Source organism: Diabrotica undecimpunctata, chromosome 2 (genome assembly GCF_040954645.1).
Source record: "Diabrotica undecimpunctata isolate CICGRU chromosome 2, icDiaUnde3, whole genome shotgun sequence".
In the NCBI taxonomy this organism is placed as follows: Eukaryota; Metazoa; Arthropoda; class Insecta; order Coleoptera; family Chrysomelidae; genus Diabrotica; species Diabrotica undecimpunctata.
This window is the reverse complement of record NC_092804.1, coordinates 43318092-43338244: the sequence shown is the minus strand read 5'-3', so window position 1 is coordinate 43338244 and position 20153 is coordinate 43318092. Positions and strand designations below refer to the sequence as shown.

General features: G+C 31.1%; 1 protein-coding gene across 2 annotated transcripts in view; it reads left to right on the top strand.

The window, feature by feature from the left end:
- Positions 1-362: 362 nt before the first annotated feature.
- Positions 363-20153, top strand: part of LOC140434467 (uncharacterized) — a 59053-nt gene continuing 39262 nt past the window's right edge. The window contains exons 1-7 of one of the 2 annotated variants that reach the window (XM_072522762.1): positions 363-1197; positions 1680-1827; positions 3746-3875; positions 8247-8422; positions 11209-11386; positions 13973-14139; positions 18355-18628. In XM_072522762.1, coding sequence (XP_072378863.1) covers positions 899-1197; positions 1680-1827; positions 3746-3875; positions 8247-8422; positions 11209-11386; positions 13973-14139; positions 18355-18628 — 1372 coding nt within the window. In that variant the 5' untranslated portion in view covers positions 363-898. The remainder of the gene's footprint in view (positions 1198-1679; positions 1828-3745; positions 3876-8246; positions 8423-11208; positions 11387-13972; positions 14140-18354; positions 18629-20153) is intronic. The other variant, XM_072522761.1, reaches the window with a different exon arrangement.

Sequence of the window (20153 nt, the reverse complement as noted above, 5' to 3'; positions counted from 1 at the left end):
GTCTGATTGGAGAATCTATTGCAACTGGCTGAATGACTAATGTCTATCATCATCCAGCCTCAAGAGTCCACTGCTGAATATAGGCCTCTTCCTCATGTTTCCAACCCCGTCTATCTTACGCCGCTCTCATCCAGTTTTGATTGAGTCTTCTTAAATCGTCAGTCCATCTTGTAGGTGGTCGACCGACGCTTCTCTTGTCTTCCCTTAGCCTCCATTCCAATAACCTCTTTGTCCATCGCCCATCTGTCATTCTGGCTATGTGTCCTGCCCATCTCCATTTTAGTCTGGCTATCTTCTCGATGATGTCAGTCACTCCGGTTTTTCTCCTGGTGTCTTGTCTAATGTCTATGCCATTTAAAAAAAAAAAATTCTACTCGTCAACTCGTCATGATAAATCATGTACAAATTGTAGTGTGTAAAATATGTAAAGTCAACTTAAATATCACAAAACACCTATCTTAATGTTAGTTCAATGTGTCCTAATTGATAAGTGACATTTGACAGACAGTTACGACATCTTCTAATAACCACAATAAGTTTATAAATGGTTGCTTGTATTTTGACAGAAATGCTTATTTTAATATATTGACACACGCATTGAACATTTTTTAAAACAATTTGTGTACATATATTGCCATTGTTAGTATCCTTTGATGAAAACTTTGTCAATACAATAGTGTTCAGTCAAGAAAAGTTTGTGTGTTTTAGATTTTAGGTCTTCAGTTAAATATCGGCATCTGTATAATAAACTCTTTATAAACGTGGATTTTTAAGAAGTATAATATAGAATATAAATTTTAGAAGGAAAATACAGTATATGATACATAATTAATATGTAAAATAGTATCGCTGTATATAATGTTTGGAATGACCTACCAGTAATATTTACATTTTTCTGATGGGGACCCAAACTATATCAGAAGGCGATTTTGATATCTTGCAGTTTGAAAAACAACTTACCACATTAAAAGATTCTCAAGAGGCTATTAACAACTGTTGCCAATGGTGTCTGCAATATAAAAATTACCACAAGAAAATAGTTAATGCTTGGCTAAATGTTTTGAAAAGGGTTAAAGTTGAACAAAGGCTTAATTTGTTTTATTTGGCAAACGATGTTATTCAGTATTCTAAAAGGAAAAACTATGCATTTGTTGAAAGTTGGGGAATTGCCTTGCAAAAGGCTACAACTATGGTTAGGTAAGAAAACAACAGGCATTTTATAAATGTTACTGTCCATTTCAAAAGGGAATTTACCTAACACTTAAATAAGTAATGGTAATTGGCATATTACAATAACAGTATTATTTAAAACAAAAATTGTGTATATTCATATTTTAGTCAACTAATTTATTCCTGATTTCTTCATTGTTGAAAAGATAACAGACTGTTAAGCAGTTTCCTTAAACTTTTTCCCAATATTAAGCAAATAATATTTTGTAGTAATTAACACAAACATGTATTTTTATGTATCAATAATCTTGTAGCACATTTTTCATGTATGCCAGACAGTATGAAAAATATATTAGTGATGTTCCTTGTAAAAGAGTATAATGGGATAAATCAGTCGAGAGGGATTTTCACAATTATTTAAAATTATTACGTGAAAAATAACATATGAAATGAATAAATTTCTTCATTACTTTTGTTCTAAATAATTAAGTGACACATTTATTTTTAAGGGATGACAAAGTTAAACACAAAATACTTAGGATATTCAAAATTTGGGAGCAAAGAGGTGTATATAATAATGAATTTATATCTGATTTATGTGGACTTATAAATGTTGTACCCAGTGCTCCAAAAAATGATGAACCACATGAATTTCAGGTGAGTGATCAATTATTTGCTTTCAGAATTGATGGTGAATGGGACCCAAAGCTGATAATATACATTTATGGATTGCACATAGAATATATTTTGTCATATCATTTATAAGCATATATGTTTGAACATAGGCCTCTTGCTTCTTTTTCCATCCTTTTTATCTTGTATAATGGCAGTCCAACTTGCTATTTAAAGTCATCTTATATAAGTTATGGTTTTCATCCCTTGCATTTGTTATTCCATTACAAAACTAATTTAAGAATATCACACCAACACAATAAAGATAAGAAAACAAAAAAAAACCCTTACTATTTTATAAAAAATATTTTTAATTTATAAATTTAAAATAATTGTATTAACATGGTTTAAAGAGGCAAAAGTTCATTTCTAACAATTCCAAATCTTTTTCTAATAATTATTATGCATACCTACTTACCTTTTACATTTACATATATCTTGCATCAAAATATATTGTATATTGTAACCATGTATTTAGGAGACTCAGTATTATACATTGCAGATAAATTAGTTATAGTTGGTTCGCTATTCCCAGTCCGAACTGTCTAGTGAATTTATTAATTATTTTTTTGCGAAGGAAGATGGTTACTTTTTGACAGACACCCGAGTTGATAGAATGTACCTTATGGACCTGAAAGGTCCATTCACTTAGTTCGGGCATATTTTGACAGATTCATAGCTGGAAACCTACAACACAAAAATTCCTATCTTACAGCTTAAATAAACTTTTATAGACTATAAAAATATTGGACAACAAAGAGTTTCAGGTATTATGCTAGCAAAACATGTAACTTTTAAAGACATATATTAAAAAGAAATTACAATAGAATCTCACTAATTTGGTACTATTAAAATCCAGAGGGTGTCGGATTATTGGAATGTTCAAATGTGGATTGTGTATAAAAATTCATAATCAATAAATTAAAGCATTTTATAATAACAACATATGTAATTGTGTTCATGTTCTACAAATTTTTTATGACTAACATATCTCACTTTTAACTAATTACATTATTTTGTGCAACTTACAGTCATTGTTTAAAAATCTTTTCTCGCATGTTTGGAAAAAGTACAATAACTTTAACAGATATGCAATTTTTTTTTCAGCTGCAGTGAAGGTATTGAAACAATTGAATGCTGCATCTGATTATACTTTTACATTTGTAATTAGTGGCTCTAATATTTTTACTAGGCATTCTTCTTATACTGCTTCACAATATTTCTCATCAGAATTTTCCTCTGTCCCTTCAAACCAAGAACTTAAGTCTTTCACTTGACTTGAATCCTCTTTCTGATGCATTATGAATTTTGTGTTGTTTCTTGTGATACAGCATTCATTTTGGGCTATAGCATTTTCCATGATGATTGGATTAAGTCAGGTAAAACAGTGGGTGGCACGGGGTGAAGGGTGCCAGATTATTGGATATGTAAGTTTATTGAAGTGTCAGATTAATGAGATTCTACTGTATGTAGTTTTTTACATTTTGTGTTGCAACACTAAAAGAATCATGTAAACACACAAATACCACTAACACTACACACATACCAAAATGTTCTGTACCACATAATACTATTGTCAATTTTTTTTATTTGGAAATAGATAATTCCATATCCAACTGAATTATTATATCTGTACATGATACAATAGTTGCTTGAAAGCTTGAACATTTCAAAATAGTAGGTATGCAAAAAAAAATTAAACACATATTTAAAATTCCCACCTTGATATACCACTGATAATAATAGAAACTACAGGTATATACCAATATTACGGATATGAGCGCACTGCTATATTTATATATGCACAAGATATTTGATCTTATATAGAACTTTTTCATTAGTGTTTAGATTCTTTTATTTTTTATCGCAGTAATCACAATAATTAGTTTTTCGATTGTTTCAGCCAAGTTATGTGATAGGTAGGATTAAAACATGTGCAAAGCTGGAAAAAGATACAGATACTAAATTGAAAATATTGAAAGAACATAATCCAAAAATACAACTAGATGATGGTCTTTTGGCATCTCTAAAGGGTTAGTATTTATTTAATTTTTTTAATAAACTATTTTTTAAATCATATTATATTATAACAACAACAAATATTTTCTGTAACAACAGTCTATAATAACATTTATTTATGTTAGACCATGAAAAAAGTTTTCTCTTTTATAGTAAAGGAAAAAAATGATATACTATTCAGGTTATAAAGAAGTATATTCTTTATCAATATCAGAATATAATGTTACATTATAATACCCATTTGGTTTCTAAAACATTGGGTCCTTCTATTATATAATAAAGCTGCTATTATTCAACAACCTTATCCACGGTTATATCTAAGGTTACTTAAAGGCTAAAGGAATCTCTCTCAATTATTCAGGAAGAGAGGGCACCACAGAATATGGCATTGGAATACTTTTAAAATGGTATAATATAAAGATTAATTATTCTTTAATAAAATGGATCCTCATTAGATATAACAGTAATGCAGATTTCTGCCCCAAGTTCAGACAATTCAAATGATGAACTAGAGTAAGTTCAAGAACATGTAAGTATAGGAGGCTAACAAATTCACTAAAAAAGACAAAACTTATCATAAAACCAATTTCATCTTAGAAAACTGGAACACAAAAGGTAGTGATGAAAAGATTGACACCATAGTGGAATAGCACAACTTGGATTACAAAATTATCACAATTCTCGTTTTATTCAATTCTTCCAAGAAAAAACTTATTTACTAACACCTGGTTCATGCTATGCTGCTAAAAGAAGGTTTTAGACACAGAAATCCCTCCCAAGACACCAAATTATGTTCAATTAGAACCAAATAGATAATAATATGACCAACAAAAGCATGGAATGTGGGCATGGAATAATCAGTTACAATTTGGTAACAGTTAAGATAAACCTCAAAAGATGCAAAAAATAGAATCGCAAGATATAATAAACTGGGATATTGTGGATGCTGACAGAAAAAAGTAATACCAGGAATATGTGAAGGAAGAAGCAAACTAAAATGAAAAACACTGAATCACATATGAAATGATACAATGATGACAAAGAAAAACACATAAAATAGGGTACAAACTGATCAATGAAAAAATTTAATTCATGAGATAATAAAACTAATGGAAAATAATTTAAAAATAATGTAAAAAAGATATAAACAACTAAGCAGGGAGATTGGAAGTAGAAGTATGTTAGTTGTAAGCGAGGACATTATTTGTTGTGTAGATATTGTAAACATCTACACAACAATGTTGAAATTGTTCAACATTGAAGCCAGTGTGTTATATTTTTATAAAAAGGAACCTGTTTCTTAGAGGTTTGAGTAGATATTTGGGGAGATATTTTTAAACTGCTTGGCAAACCCAAATGCTGGTTACGATCATTGTCATGTCTTAAATGATGAACTAAAATTTTGCAGCAAAAATTATAAATATGTCAAGTTATATATTATCTAAGAAATGGCTATTTGTTTCAATATAATTATTGTTACGTTTTTCTGTTTGTTCAGGGATTAAGTGAAGTACACATACATGTTTAAACTAATTTTATTTAATTCACTCCACTACAAAATACACTCACTAAATAACAAATATCTCATTAATAATAATTATAAATACACTATTATTTATCACCGACAATAATAATGGGTATGACTTACAAAAACACTAATTACTGTCTATTCAAAGGAGCTGAGCAGTTTATATACATGAACATCTATTCTAGAATTCTAGCGAAGGTACGAATGATGAATCAGCACTTTATCACGAATTTCCAAAAAGATACAGATAAGGACTTGGCTGAAGAGAACTTTGCTGACAAAGTGGTTAATTCGACTTCTAGAATTACTGTTACGCCAGGGATTAGAGCATTGTTACTCTAACATTATATTAATTTTGCTCGGGTACAAATACTTGTGATTTTTTCTAAATACTCCTTTTAGAAATTAGCTACTCAGCAATTCTTAACCTTTGATGTTAACAATTTAACATTTTGGTATCAATGGGTACCAACTCTAGATTTTGTCTGCTATGTACATTTTTAATTTTATATTTTTTATTGTTTCCTTCAGTCTTATTTAACTTTTACAGAATTTTCCTTTCAGTTTCATTGGAATTTTTCTGTCACACTACATGTCATTCCTTTCATTTCATCTATGCCGCTTTAGCTCTACAACAATCCCCATGAGTTTCCCTGTTACTCTATAATACCGATCCTGGATACTTACAACTATTACTTTACACAATTATATAACCACCTAAAGTTATTATCTTATTTGTTGTAGTAACTCCATCAGCAAATGAAAATTCTACATATCTTCTTTTGTCCTATTAAGCTTTAAACCTTATTTTTCAAGAGCTTGTCTCCACGATTCCAGGTTTTGCTTTAATCCCCATTCAGGATTTCCTATTCTCCTCGAGCCTTGATAATGAATATTGATGCCCCTTTTCAAACTGTAAATAAGTTATAACTTAAAATCCACTAACTGGGTGATATACATCAAAGGATGCTGTCGAAAGATCAAATGATGTATCTTTTCTCATAGTCTTTAAAATATTCCCAGGCTCAAGTGACCCAACATCTAAGAATATAAGCATATTTTATACTATAACTTGCAACACTATTCACCTATATTTCTTACATTTATAGATATTATGTGACCCTATTTAAATATAAACATAAATCTTATATTAAATAATATCTAAGTTTGCGAAATACAAAATAATAATTTTTATCTGTGTTCTTGAGCCTTGATACTCTTTTTCAAACGTTAAATAATTTATAGCTCACTGTTCCTGTATACTGTGTGACAGGATACAGTAACTGTAAAGGATACTGACAAAAAATAAAATAATGCCGCTTTACTCACTGTCTTATATTTTCAGGCTCAATTCATGTCAATTAATCAAATGAAATTTATCAATCTGTCCCACACCTGTACCAACTCTTAATTGTTCATCATCTCCTTTGTTTTTTACAAAATGTACTGCTTCTGCATTTGTCTGGCATTTGTCCCACTTTCATATTTTTGTTAATTAAACTTCGACAGTTACTTGATGGAAATTCATTTTATATAACAATAAAACACTGCAATTCAAAACTTCTACAAAATTTATTATAATATCTTATCACTACACCTGTTTCGGCAGAGTGCCTCATTCAAGTAATCTATTTTTGGTATGTATATATATATATATATATATACAAGGATTTCCACAGTTTTCACTGTATTCCTTCACTCAACCGTTTTCTCCAATTTTTCCTGTTTAGCCAGTCCCCTTCCTGTAGGTTTCTTCTACTCATTGCTTCGTCCACCTCATCTCTGAAAGATCTTCGGGGTCTGCCTCTCTTTCTTCTTCCTATCGGGCTCCACTCTGTTATTCTATTTATCCACCGATTTTGGTCTGCTCTTCTGTAATGTCAGTACCAGGTTAACCTCTTCTGTTCGATGTAGTCTATTATGTCGGAGTTCATTCCCATTCTCCTCTTAATCCCCATGTTATTTATTCTATCTCTTCTTGTTATTCTGCAGCTTCTCCTTAGGAATTCCATCTCTGTTGCTCTTATTTTGTTTTTGGTTTTCTTATTTATTGTCCAATTTTCACACCCATAAGTGAGGATACTTCTTGTCATGGTATTATATATTTTTTTCTTTGTTTTCTTATGCTGATGTTCTTATCCCATAGTACCGGGTTCAATTTTCGTATGCAGTCTCTTGTTTGTCCTAGTCTATTTTTTATATCTTCCTCCGTTGTTCCTTTGTTTGATATTATGAAACCTAAATACTTATACTTGTCTGTTCCTTTGATTTGTTTACCTTCGTCTATTTCCAGCTGTTTTATTTCTGTATTCTCCACGTGTTTACACTTTATAGTCTTTAACTGAATAGGTTGAAGAGGGGAGAACTGTTTATCTCAAGTTGGTCATTCAGAATTGTCTGTATTTTTTAATCTGTTAATTTCCATAGATTCTAATAAAGATAGCTTAAGGCCTTTATTTTGGATATGAAGAATTTGAAATTCGTCATTAAAAGAATGATTATGATCTAGAAGGTGAAGTGCGTGTGTAGAATATATTTTTCTATTATTGAAAGCCCTTTTATGTTATGTAATTTAAATATATAATGAAGTAATTAAAAGATATATAACTAAATAAGATCATATTTTTAATGAAATAATAAAAAAGGTATTAAAATCAAAATATGTAAATAAATACTAACAACTTTTCCAAACAAATATAATATCGTATCGATATAATTCGCGCGATGTGGATCATGCTAGGTATGATACCGATTTGCAGAATCAGGCGGTTGTCCGAAAAAATGTCACTTTTTTTGTTCATGAATTTTGTAAATCCTATATTCTCGTCTAAGAGTATAACTTCATTTTTAATTTTAGATCGTGCTAATGTAGATGATGTAGAAAAAGAACTGGAAGTGTATATAGCACACATCAATGATTATATGCAGGCGTTAAGGTCAGAAGTTAAACAAAGAGAAAATCTAATCAGCATATTAAAGCAAGCAGAAACACAACTGGAAGCCGATCGGAAAGATGTCAAAGTCGTAGCAAATGTAAGTTCATCAAAATTTAATAAACATATTATTTATTATTTCTGTTAAATACAAATAGGTAACATAATTAAAAATTCTCTTTTCGATTATTTGTGCCAATGAAAATTTTTCGGGTCATATTTTTGAATATTGAGTTTGAGGGAGAGAACGAGAAAGAGAGAGGGAGAGAGAGTGAGAGAGAGAAACTTAAATTATGTATGCAAAAAACTTCAAAACAAGTGGACAAAACATTTTAATAAGTTTCTATAAACATTTACATTGCAATTTTACTCAAGCTTTCTTTAATTCCTCACCCTGTAAAAGGTCCGAATTCCGAATACAAGAGAAATGGGTTTCTACATTTATTGTTATTGGCAGACATAGATATGCTTTGTATCAGATCATTGATAGCAATATGCACAGTATACACGAAATAAAAAAATAACTGGTTATTAGAGTATGTTTCAACTGTAGTGGCGGAACTTTCTAGGAGCAGTAAAGCCTCACCAAAAAAAGCAGTGGCGTTCCAAAAAATACTTACGATTTAAATAAAATTGTTACACACAATTTATTAAACAATGATATTAGATTATATTTTTGGCAATATTGTACTACATTTTAATACATATTATTATAATATATCACATACATATATTGTCTGTATGTGAAACCATAGATACATATTACAGATTACAGTATTAATAAATATTAATTATAAAGATTGTTTTAACTTTAAAACCTTTATTATTTATATTATTACTCACTTAAACTTCACAAAGTTAAATAGAAGAATATACGAAATGATTGTAATAAAGTAAAAAATAATACATACATACAGGACAGTTTGGAAAAGTTATATTCACATAGGTTACATAGGTACATCGTAATGTTAAATTATATTATTCACTTTCATAATCAGATGCACTGTCGTCGTCACTAGAATCATTTAAATCAATCCACAATTCTTCAGTAATTACATCTATGTTACGTTCACTTTCCAAATACTTATCTTCGAGCTTGACAACATGTTCACACACTTTCTTCCAGTTATCTACAGTTAATCTAGCAGATTTCTGTTCCACCAACACTTTTACGTCTTCTAACTTAAAATAAACGTTTTGTTTTGCAACTTCATTTTTTATTTGCGCCCAAACCATTTCTATAGGGTTCAAGTCTGGATGCTATGGCGGGAGTTTTAAAGAAACATGTCCACATTCTTGCAGCACTTTGTCAAATATATTGAATATGATCTTGTTTGTGTCGTTTGATGATTTCATACAATTGCGGTTTTAACATTGACGTTACAAATGGTAAATTTTTTTCTGTCAACCAAGATATCATATCCATTTTTTTAGAATTACTGGTGGGTGCTTTATTAATTTGTACATTATATGACGCATTATCTTTTCTTTCATCCATTTTTCATAATTTTCTGAATTCATATCATCATGATAATCTCCTGTCTTAACTCCTGACTTAAAAAAATCAAAAGGGCATTCTGTATGTAACCCATCTCCCCACCACCATGTACGATAACCAACCATACCTTGATATACATCAGTTTCGTTATAAAAATTTTTTATATACTCCATAACTTAGGCGTAATCAAAGAAAGCCATAGGTTTGGCCCACTCTGTATAAACAAACACAACACATAACTCAAGACGAAATTGTCTTTCGTCCTCGAGGTTAACAAGACCTGCGAGACCATCGATACGTTTAGAGGAAGTAGAGAGGACTCGCAGGTTTTGGTGTGCTAACTGTTTCTTCTCCCATATTTATGATTTGATCATACATACAGTCGTATGTATAAATATTATTGTTGAGGGAAGCTCTTAACATGAAAATATGAGAATTATTCATAATTAATTATGAAATTATTCTTTTCTGTATAAGTCAACTGGTGGAAAAATATAGAAATATAGAAACAAATCCTCGGTGTATATATGAATATTGTGGGAGATATTTATGGATGCAGTAACAAACACATACAAGGAAAGAATGACTGCTTAACAATCATATATTAACCTCTCCCAATATCAAATAAACTTTACTCATTCATTAACATCATTGGCTCTACAACCCATAGTGAGTCTTGGCCTGTTCTAGGATCAACTTCCATTCCTTCCTATCTGTCTTGGTTTTCCAATTTCGTACTCATAACACTCGCACTCCAGTCTTTGGTTATAAATGTGCTTCGACGGCTCCATCTCGTTCATTCTCTCTACGTGACCTAGCCACCGCAGCCTGTTTATTTTGATGGAGCTACCAATACTAGGTTCACTGTAAAGGCGGTAAATCTAAAAATTATAGCGTCTACGCCATAATCCGTTTTCCTATGTTTGATATTAAAAGTTTCTTTAATCTATAGTCTCTATTTGCTAGATATATACGTTTGTTAATTTCTGCAATTACTGTATTACTTTGGGTGGTTTATGACCCTAGATATATGAATTCTCTCACTCCTTCGAAAATATATGTTCCAACCGTTAGATCTTCGGGTTTTGCTACTTGCTTATTATTTGTCACCTTCAAATATTTAGTTTTACTAGTATTAACGTATAGCCCCATTCTTTTTGCTGCTGCTTACAAAGGCTATTTGCCTTTATTCTTGCTATGATATCGATGTCATCCGCATACGATAGCATGCACTCTTATACACTCATATTGGTTCCTCTTGTTGTTATTGCAGATTCTCTAGTTTACGCGTTACTTTTGTAATTTTTAGTTATTATGGGGAGATGTATATTTAAAATAACTATAGAAACCATTATAATAATTATAGTTTTATTTCTTTTATTTACTAGGCATACAAGATGTTTGGTTTGAGGGTAAAAACCTTCCAAAGGAAACTAGAAGAACACAAACAAACCTTGTCAAGTCCTATACCTTCACCAGATATAAATGCTCCATCACCTAGTCCAGATTCTGATCTTGATTTACCAGAAGAGTCTGCAGATGAAGTAATAAATACTATCAAAAAAGGTAATTTAAATATATACATATCAATCCAGGAGTTTACAATATTGAACCTTTAGAATCAGTAATTTTGAAAACACGAGTATAGAGAGTATATTAAATTCGAAAATACAGTATGCTTAAGGAAAAAAAAGTATTTATTGGAATAACGTACAGTGTGGCCAATTTATATTGGACACATCTCTATAAAATTTGAATGTAAAAAAAATAACCGATTTTAACCAATTTTTTTCCATATGTCATCTAATAAAACGTCTACTTAGAGATATGCTTTAAAATATTTATTCAAATTTCCAGAGCATGCTAAGATACTTTTTCTTAGTAGAAAATGAAGAATTTTTATTAGCGATTAAAAATATTTTCTATGCCACTAGATTTAGATGGTTTCAAATAGATATAACAAAAATGTCATTAAAATATATTTAATAATAACGAAGTTATAACAATTTGAAATTTCAAAAATTATCTTAGTTATGAGTCACCAAAGAACACCCTGTAGCATCAGATAGTCATGAAAATTATAATTTTTTTTAATAATTTTAATAAACCACCACTGCACGAAAAAAATATTTAAAATAGTATACAAATATGAAAGTAACGCACACGTAAAACTGCCAGAGAAGTTTGTACAATATTTAATGACAGACATGCCGATCGTCCTAATCTTAACTGTGGTACGGACATCAAAATAAATAGAACATTCAGTAAAAAATTAGTCATTCCAAAGAAGAAGAGGAAATGATCAAATTAACAGGAATATTTATACTCTAACATTATATTTCCGATTTCTGTCATAGTTTCTAATGTGTGATCCAGTTTTCCTAGTTCTTCTAACCATCAAACTAATTTATTGAATGATGAAAACCTAAGAAATTGCTAACCTAAAGCATACTTCTTGTCTTTTCTACATAAGTGGTAATACAACAAACGATCGAGAGTGTTTGAGTAACACAAAATGAACGAGGCTGCGTTGCTCAGAGTCGGACATGTTAGAGGTGGTTCTTAAAACATTCCCACTAGTACACAACCAAAAATAAATCATGAATGTTTTTCTTGTGTGAGTCCATTTCAAATAGGTAAAAGAAATAAAATAAGCCTTACTCACAATCAATTTAATTTTACTACCAAAACGACCGGTTTCGCTTTCTACACTTTGCAAAGCATCTTCAGGTCAAACGGTACAAAGTAAATTAAATGCTGAAATAATAAAAAGCCCATATTACGGTGCTGTCTTATAAAGATAAAGATCAAAAAAGGTTATAGTAATTATGCCAATATTACATGTCTGTGTTTATTAATATGCATAAAATTGATTTAGCAGACAAAGTGAAAACCCACAAATTGGTAAGAGATAAACTATTGAATTGTAATAAATTAGTAACAAACAAAATACTACTTACATTCCGGTACAAGAATTTTTAGTTATTGATTCGTGATACATAGTTCAAACTATCCTGTATTGTTGATGTTGGGTGATCTTCGGTTAATGTTGTAACTGTCTGATAATTAACGAGGAAGTTTCTTGAGGGGAGAGATGTTTACAAATGAAATAGGAGTTAAGTATATGTGATTGTTTGTTAAATGAAAGTGATGTTTTATATTATTTAAATTATTAAAAGTTATTTATATTTAAATATTAATAAATATAAATACTATAACCTTTTTTAATCTTTATCTTTATAAGACAGCACCCTAATATGGGCTTTTTATAATTTCAGCATTTAATTTACTTTGTACTGTTTGACCTGAAGATGCTTTGCAAAGTGTAGAAATGTTTTGGTAGTCAAATTAAATTGATTGTGAGTAAGTCTTATTTTATTTCTTTTACCTATTTAAACAAAAATAAACTTGGAGAGGAGAAAAAGAAAAAATATATATAAGATGATAACTACTACAGCCAAACAAACGTATCCAAAATATACCAAAGATGCCTATTTTTTTCTCCTGTAAAGAAGTGAGAGAGGAAACGGTCAGTGCCTTATTTACACTAAAACCCATACAATATAGTCTATAGAAAAATTATTACGACTCACCTGTTATAGGTTAATAGAGTAGTAAAGACTGCAAGAGACGGTTCCCCAATAAGAAGACGATCAGTAAAAAAACTACGAAAACGTTGGAACGACAACTTACTGGAGGCACATTGAAAAACAGACAGTCATGTCTATATAAAACGAAAAAGAAGAAGAATTTAAAACGCAACAAATTATACAGGGTCGCATAAAAATTACTGATTTCTGAATTAAATAGAAAAAAGGAAAAACATAAGTTCTTTGGATCGTTAGAAAGTTACACATTCATCATTTCTTAAATGACGCGTTTGATTTGTTTTTTAACGAATAATCAGCGAAAAAAACATCAGTTAAATATCTACTTTAAATGGTAAATAAAATTGCCAGGAATCAATTGTAGTCACAAGAATTAAGAATTGTCAAGAAAACCTACTTGACACGCTCCCTTAAATAATTAAAATAAATTGGAAAATATAAGTTGTATGATAATTTTGAACAGCAGTTTATATTTATAATTGTTAATAAGCAAATAAGACTTACAATTATTCTCCATTAGTAACAAATATTTTATCACTTTCAGCTCCACTTGCAGATTACAATCCCAAGGCTGAGTTGCAGTTCAGTGCAGGTTATTATACACCAAATAAAACCATCGACACTTCCGCTGATTTGTCGAACGTCTCGAATAGTTTCCTAAGCACTAATGGCTTTGCTAGTTTTATGGGATCAGAAACGTTTAATTTAGAGGTAAGCAGATATAAGTAACATAACCCGTCTTTACTTATTACCTTCGTTTTTCCCACTAATCAATATTTAGTTTAAGTCAGATTAGATTCTTTAAGGTGCGCGTTTATCAGTTTATTTTTAGAAGACACTAAGAACAGGGCTTTTTTTCATCTTCCTAAAGTGTTAGTCTAAATTTTTCAACTGGCTTAATATAACTATTTAAGTCTTTTATTGTCTGCAACCGCGGCAGACATTATCAAATGGCATTATTGAGTTGGCATTGTTCATGCCAAAGCTGATGATCTAGATGCAGTCGGTCATTCTACAAGTGACGTGAGAGAGATGTTTTCGCAACTCGAGGAGGAAACAGGTAGTCTGGGTCTTCGAATAAATGAAGAGAAGATGAAATACATGCTAGTAACCAAAAATCCAAGATTAAGAGTTAGGCAGAAATGACTGATGTAAATAAATAGAACATTAGATAATAAAAAAGATAAGACAGAAAAAATTATTTCTATAAATCTATGGCAGTAAGGTTAAAGAAGGACGTATTGAAATTAACAGGTTAATTAATGAAAATAGCAAACGATAAAATAAAAAATATATGTGATTGTAAAATAAAGAAAACACTTGGTAAACGTCGCGGCGAACAGTGCAACGATAAGAAAGAATTCTCACACGTTAATCTGGAGGTGCGCTCATCACGTCTTGTGCAGTTCTGCTTCGGTGCTCTCGGTGTCGACAAAACCCTCGGGCAAATCCTCTTAGGTGGTCAGGCCTATTTCGAACGAAAAACCGTAATAAATTAAAGCTTTTGTATTGCGTAGGCATCCTCATTTTAAAAATGCAATAAATTAACCCTTTCAGACCTGATTTTTTTATAGGAAAAATAATTTTGTTTCTAAAATTTGTAGTAGGCAGTGGACCTAAAAGTCATATTATATGTATATTTTTTTAAATGTTCATTTAGTTTGGAAAAAAATATTAATAAAGTTCATTATTATGCACATTGGGGTCCTATCGTAAATAAATTTTATCGATAGAGAACAAAAACCGGCAAGATTTAGTAAAACTTTCAATAAAGAAATTAAGTTAAAACACAAAAACTAGTTAGTAATAAAAAAATGTAAACACTAAAATGTGTTTCAAAACGTAATAAAGACTCAAAATATCAAAAATTCATTTTCTGTGAAACAAAGAAAAGCAGTTTCTATCTTTTTTTGTACAAAAGTGTACATTGCGTTTATCTCAAAAAAAGTCAGTCTCTTTGTTACAGTTGGCATGCTTACACCTTTTTCCTTTTTTGTTTCCATCCAGTTGGGGTATATGATCAACGGAGTCTTATTGAACTTCACGAACTAGTCTAGTTTCTTCAAGCATATATTTTAATTTTTTTCGTGCTATGGGTGGTGTTGAAGTACTTGGGCTGCCTCTTTTGATGCGAGAAATTGGTTTATTTGCTTGATGAGACTTTCAGCAAGCCTCGTTTTAAAATCTAGAAGGGTTAATCGCTCCTTTTTTGGAATTTTTAATGTGTCACATTCTTGTCGATATTCAAACCAACTATTTACTGCAGCCAAGTCTACGGCATGAAAAATGATCCGAAGAGTCCATTTTTTTGAACGAATATAAATTCTGTACACACTGATCCTTTGATGTAATAGATCAACGCCACCCATCGAATGATTATAAAGCTTTACCAGCTCAGGTCTTTCTACATCCATATACTTCTTTTCTTTCTTGTCCCACCGCTTAACTACATCAGTATTTCCAATTCCAACAAAGTTAGAAGCCAGAAGCACACTCCGATTATCCATCCATTTGACTAAAACTACATCGCCATCTTTACTTGTTACTTGATCTGTAGTTCCTCTACCATTTTTCGACATTTCTTTATCGGTTTTCACAGGAGGATTGTTGAACCTATTGCCTCGAATTGTTCCAGATGCTAATATTTTTTTTGATTTTAAGACTTACAGAAGTTCATACGAGGAAAAGTAATTATCGTAATATAACTTGTGCCCTTCCATTATTATTCTTTCTTTGAAGAATTATTGGAGCACCAAATCCAAACCGTTTTAGCAGCTGAGCATCTAAGCCAGTAGAAGCGCCTTAATATAAAACAAAATCATGAGCGATGCCAGACTTTCCGCATAAGACAAAATTATTTACCCACCGGGGTGTAGGCTCACCCTTTGAGTACTGAATCACAGACAAATGGCCCCTAAATGGTACCCATTTTTTCATCAATACATAGGTTTTCTTCTAAATTTAACTCTAAACATCGTTTCCTGATACCATCATACAAAGGACGACTCTATAGAACTTATCGGTAGTTATTAGGGATTGTCAAAGTATTTACACAATGTCAATTTGACCAAAGTTGAAAAAATCGGTCTATTGTTTTACTAAACATATTGATATGCAAATTTTTGTGCCAATATAAACAAACTGCTGGAAATTTTAGGCAACCGGAAATAATGTTTAAACTCACATGACATGTGTAATTTCATCTGCACATGTATTTTTGAACTGAGTTTTTTCGTTATGAAAAGCATACATATGGTAAAAGTGGCCATCTGCTCAAACTGCTGTTCGTCTATATATTCCAAAAAAAATATATAAAGGATCATGACGCTCTTCACTTGGAGGCGTTGTAGGAGTAGGTTGTTATTCCTTATTCCAAACCAAATCTGGAGGTTCAAAATCTTTCTTACGCCAGTTTACAGCTTTTTTAGTTGTTACAAAGCTAAAATTGCCTTTTTTTTTTAAGTAGATGGTCCAGCAAATGGCAAATCGTTCTCATAAGCCTCGTGTGACCCAGATTCATTCTCTTCGTCCTCGTGTGACTCAGGGATTTGAATCTTTGTGGGTCCTGTGTGATCAGTCCCTACACGAACTTCTTTTTTCTTGCCTGACGAGGGCTTTGAAATGTCAGCTTAATCTTTCTCCTCATTCCAGTATGACTCAGATAACTCATCAAGGGTAGGTCCCAATTTATCTACACCTACACGAACTTTTATTTCACTTGAGAAGATTTATTGAATATCTTCCTCCTCATCCTCGACACTAAGTTTAATATCAGAAACGGTATCCAGTAATTCCAATAAAATAGCTGCATCTTTTCATTTTCTGGATCGTATTTTCTCTCTAAAAATAAAAATATTTACATCGACTTCAGTAAATCATCTACTAAAACCCACATTTAAAATAAAAATATGTAAAAAAACCAAAATACATATTTTTTTAAAAATATGTGCATATATATTTATTATATTTTATTATATTATATTATTATATTTATTGAAGCGTTATTTGCTTTTAATGTGTTAGCTCAAAGATGCATGGATATGAATGTTGATGTGTATGTTTGTTACGTTGATTTTGAAAAAGCATTTGACAAAGTAAGACTTGAAAAATTAGTCCAAATTCTAAAGACAACAAACATAGACCATAGGGACTTACGAATCATAACAAACCTCTGCTTGAATCAAAGAGCACAAATCGTACTAGATAACGAACCCAGTCCAGAAATTGAAATCAGGAGAGGAGTTAGGCAGGGATGTATTATGTCCCCATTACTATTTAATGTATATAGTGAAGCCATTTTTGAAGAAGCATTACTATCTCAAAGTGAAGGAATAATTAACGGAAGATCTATTAACAACATAAGACATGCAGATGACACCGTGATTATGGCAAGCTCTGCTGAACAACTCCTATTACTGCTAAACAAAACAAACAGTTTCTGTGAAAAATATGGACTAAAAATTAATATAAAAAAGACCAAATACATGATAATAACAAAGAAAACAAACATACCAACAAACATACATTTGGGAAATATACCGATAGAAAGGGTTGATAAATACAAATACCTAGGAACCTGGATTTCAGACAATAATGATCAAACATGAAAACAATTCTCTGCAACAAAGACGATCTTTCGTCTTTGTTGCAGAGATGATATCCAACCTCCGATCGGGAGACGGCACTTAAAGAAGAAGAAGATTGTTCGTTAATTTTCTCCATGAACAGCGTACTGTTATTACTGCCAAATACTTGATTAAGTGCCCAAATTTTATTTACTTAACTAATAAATGTTCTACAGCGAAAGTCCAGTTCATATTTAATTCGCTTTCTTATATTTTTGTTGTTAAATTCGGGACTAGCCCATTCTCCAACAGGCACTAAAACCCTTATATTCGTATTTAAATAATTTGTTATTATTTACAGAGTTTTAGCAGCACTTTATTTAGCAACGTCAGCAGTTTCAATAATACCAACGATTCTTCGTTAGAAACAAGTTTTACTCCACCAATTTCGACACCGAATACCCAAGTTCCACCTCCACTCATAGAACCGACAACTCCTCAGCCTTCCTATGGATATGACACGAATACTATACCCTTACTTCCTCCACCAATGCCTCCATTTTCAAAAGCTGAATTGGAATTTGGAAATACTGGCAGCTATGGTTCAACAACGACGGAAGCAAACAATGCATATGGTAAACATTTTTTTTTTTAACTTTTAATAACAGTCAGAATATGTCTGGAATTATAAGAATAGTTTCATCGGATATTTTTGTTAAACTGTATTAGTGTGCTTAATAGTGTTTCAAACTGTGGTACGTACTTCAAAAACAACTGGAAGTCGCCAGAGGAGGCTGTATTCTGTCGCCAGAATTATTAATCGAGATCGATATCAAAATATTTAATAATATTTGCTGGGCATTGGCAAATTTATCTTCCTCTTCTGCGGTTCTTAATAACCAATGTGTGTTATGTGTATATTATAATATCATAGGTAGGTAACGTGTGGATATTGCTTTTGATTTCTCTGATTCATTTTATTTCCTTCACCTTCTTTGCTTATAGCTTGTAGTACTTGTGGAAAATATTCAATTATTTCAGGTATAATACCTGTGTCATCCGTGAAACTCAACTTATTGGTATAGATTATGTCTACTTTAATTCCTTTCACAGATGTGGTTTGATCCCAGTGTAGTTTCTCCATAAGTGCAATATTTTTGTAGCTTGTTTCATAATCTTAAGAATATCTACTAGCTCTTTGTGTTATGCTGCTACCGTCATTCAAGCGGCTGCAGATAGTTTGCGGACAGGGAGAAGGTCAACACACTCATGCTGCTAACATCAACCACCAGACAAGGACGCTATTTTTTAAGTTACTCGTTATATAAGTATTTTACATTTAGGTAAAAGAAATAAGAATAAGACTTACTCACAATCTTTTTAATTCTACCACCAACGACCGGTTTCGCATACTACAATTTGATATGCATCTTCAGGTCTTACGGTACATGGTAAATTAAATGATGCCGGTACAAGAATTATTTAGTGATTTAGAAAACATAGTTCAAACTATCCTGGATTAGCTGGTGATGGGTGATCATCGGTTTTATTGTAACTGTTTGACAATTAGAGGGGAAGTTTTTGTGAGGAGACATACTAACAAATAAAGTAGGAAGTAGGTATCGTATAATTGTTTGTTGAAAAGAATGTGATGTGTTATATTATTTAAAAGTTATTTACATTTATTCAATAGGTATATTTTGGAAATGTGTGTTAATTTATTGAATTATTTATTAAAAACAGACAGCTATATGATAATAAATGAAGGTAGATGTATAATTTCTGGGTGTGCAATAACTCCAACTTGTAATTATCAAATTAAGATAAATTGATTTGGTCTCTGTTAGGGCAGAAAAATGTTGTGATGTCAAAATATATTTAAATTAAAAATTAAAAACACTTAAAGACACTTAGGGACAAACAGAACACATTCAAAAAGACAAAACAGACATTTAATTTAAAAGGGGACACTTAGTGGTACTACATCACTTCTGGGAGAGGAAATATTTTGACATCAGAACATTTCTGCCCTAATAGAGACCAAATCAATTTATCTTAATTTGATAATTACAAGTTTGGAGTTATAAAAAATACACATATTTAATAAATGTAAATAACTTTTAAATAATATAACACATCACATTCTTTTCAACAAACAAT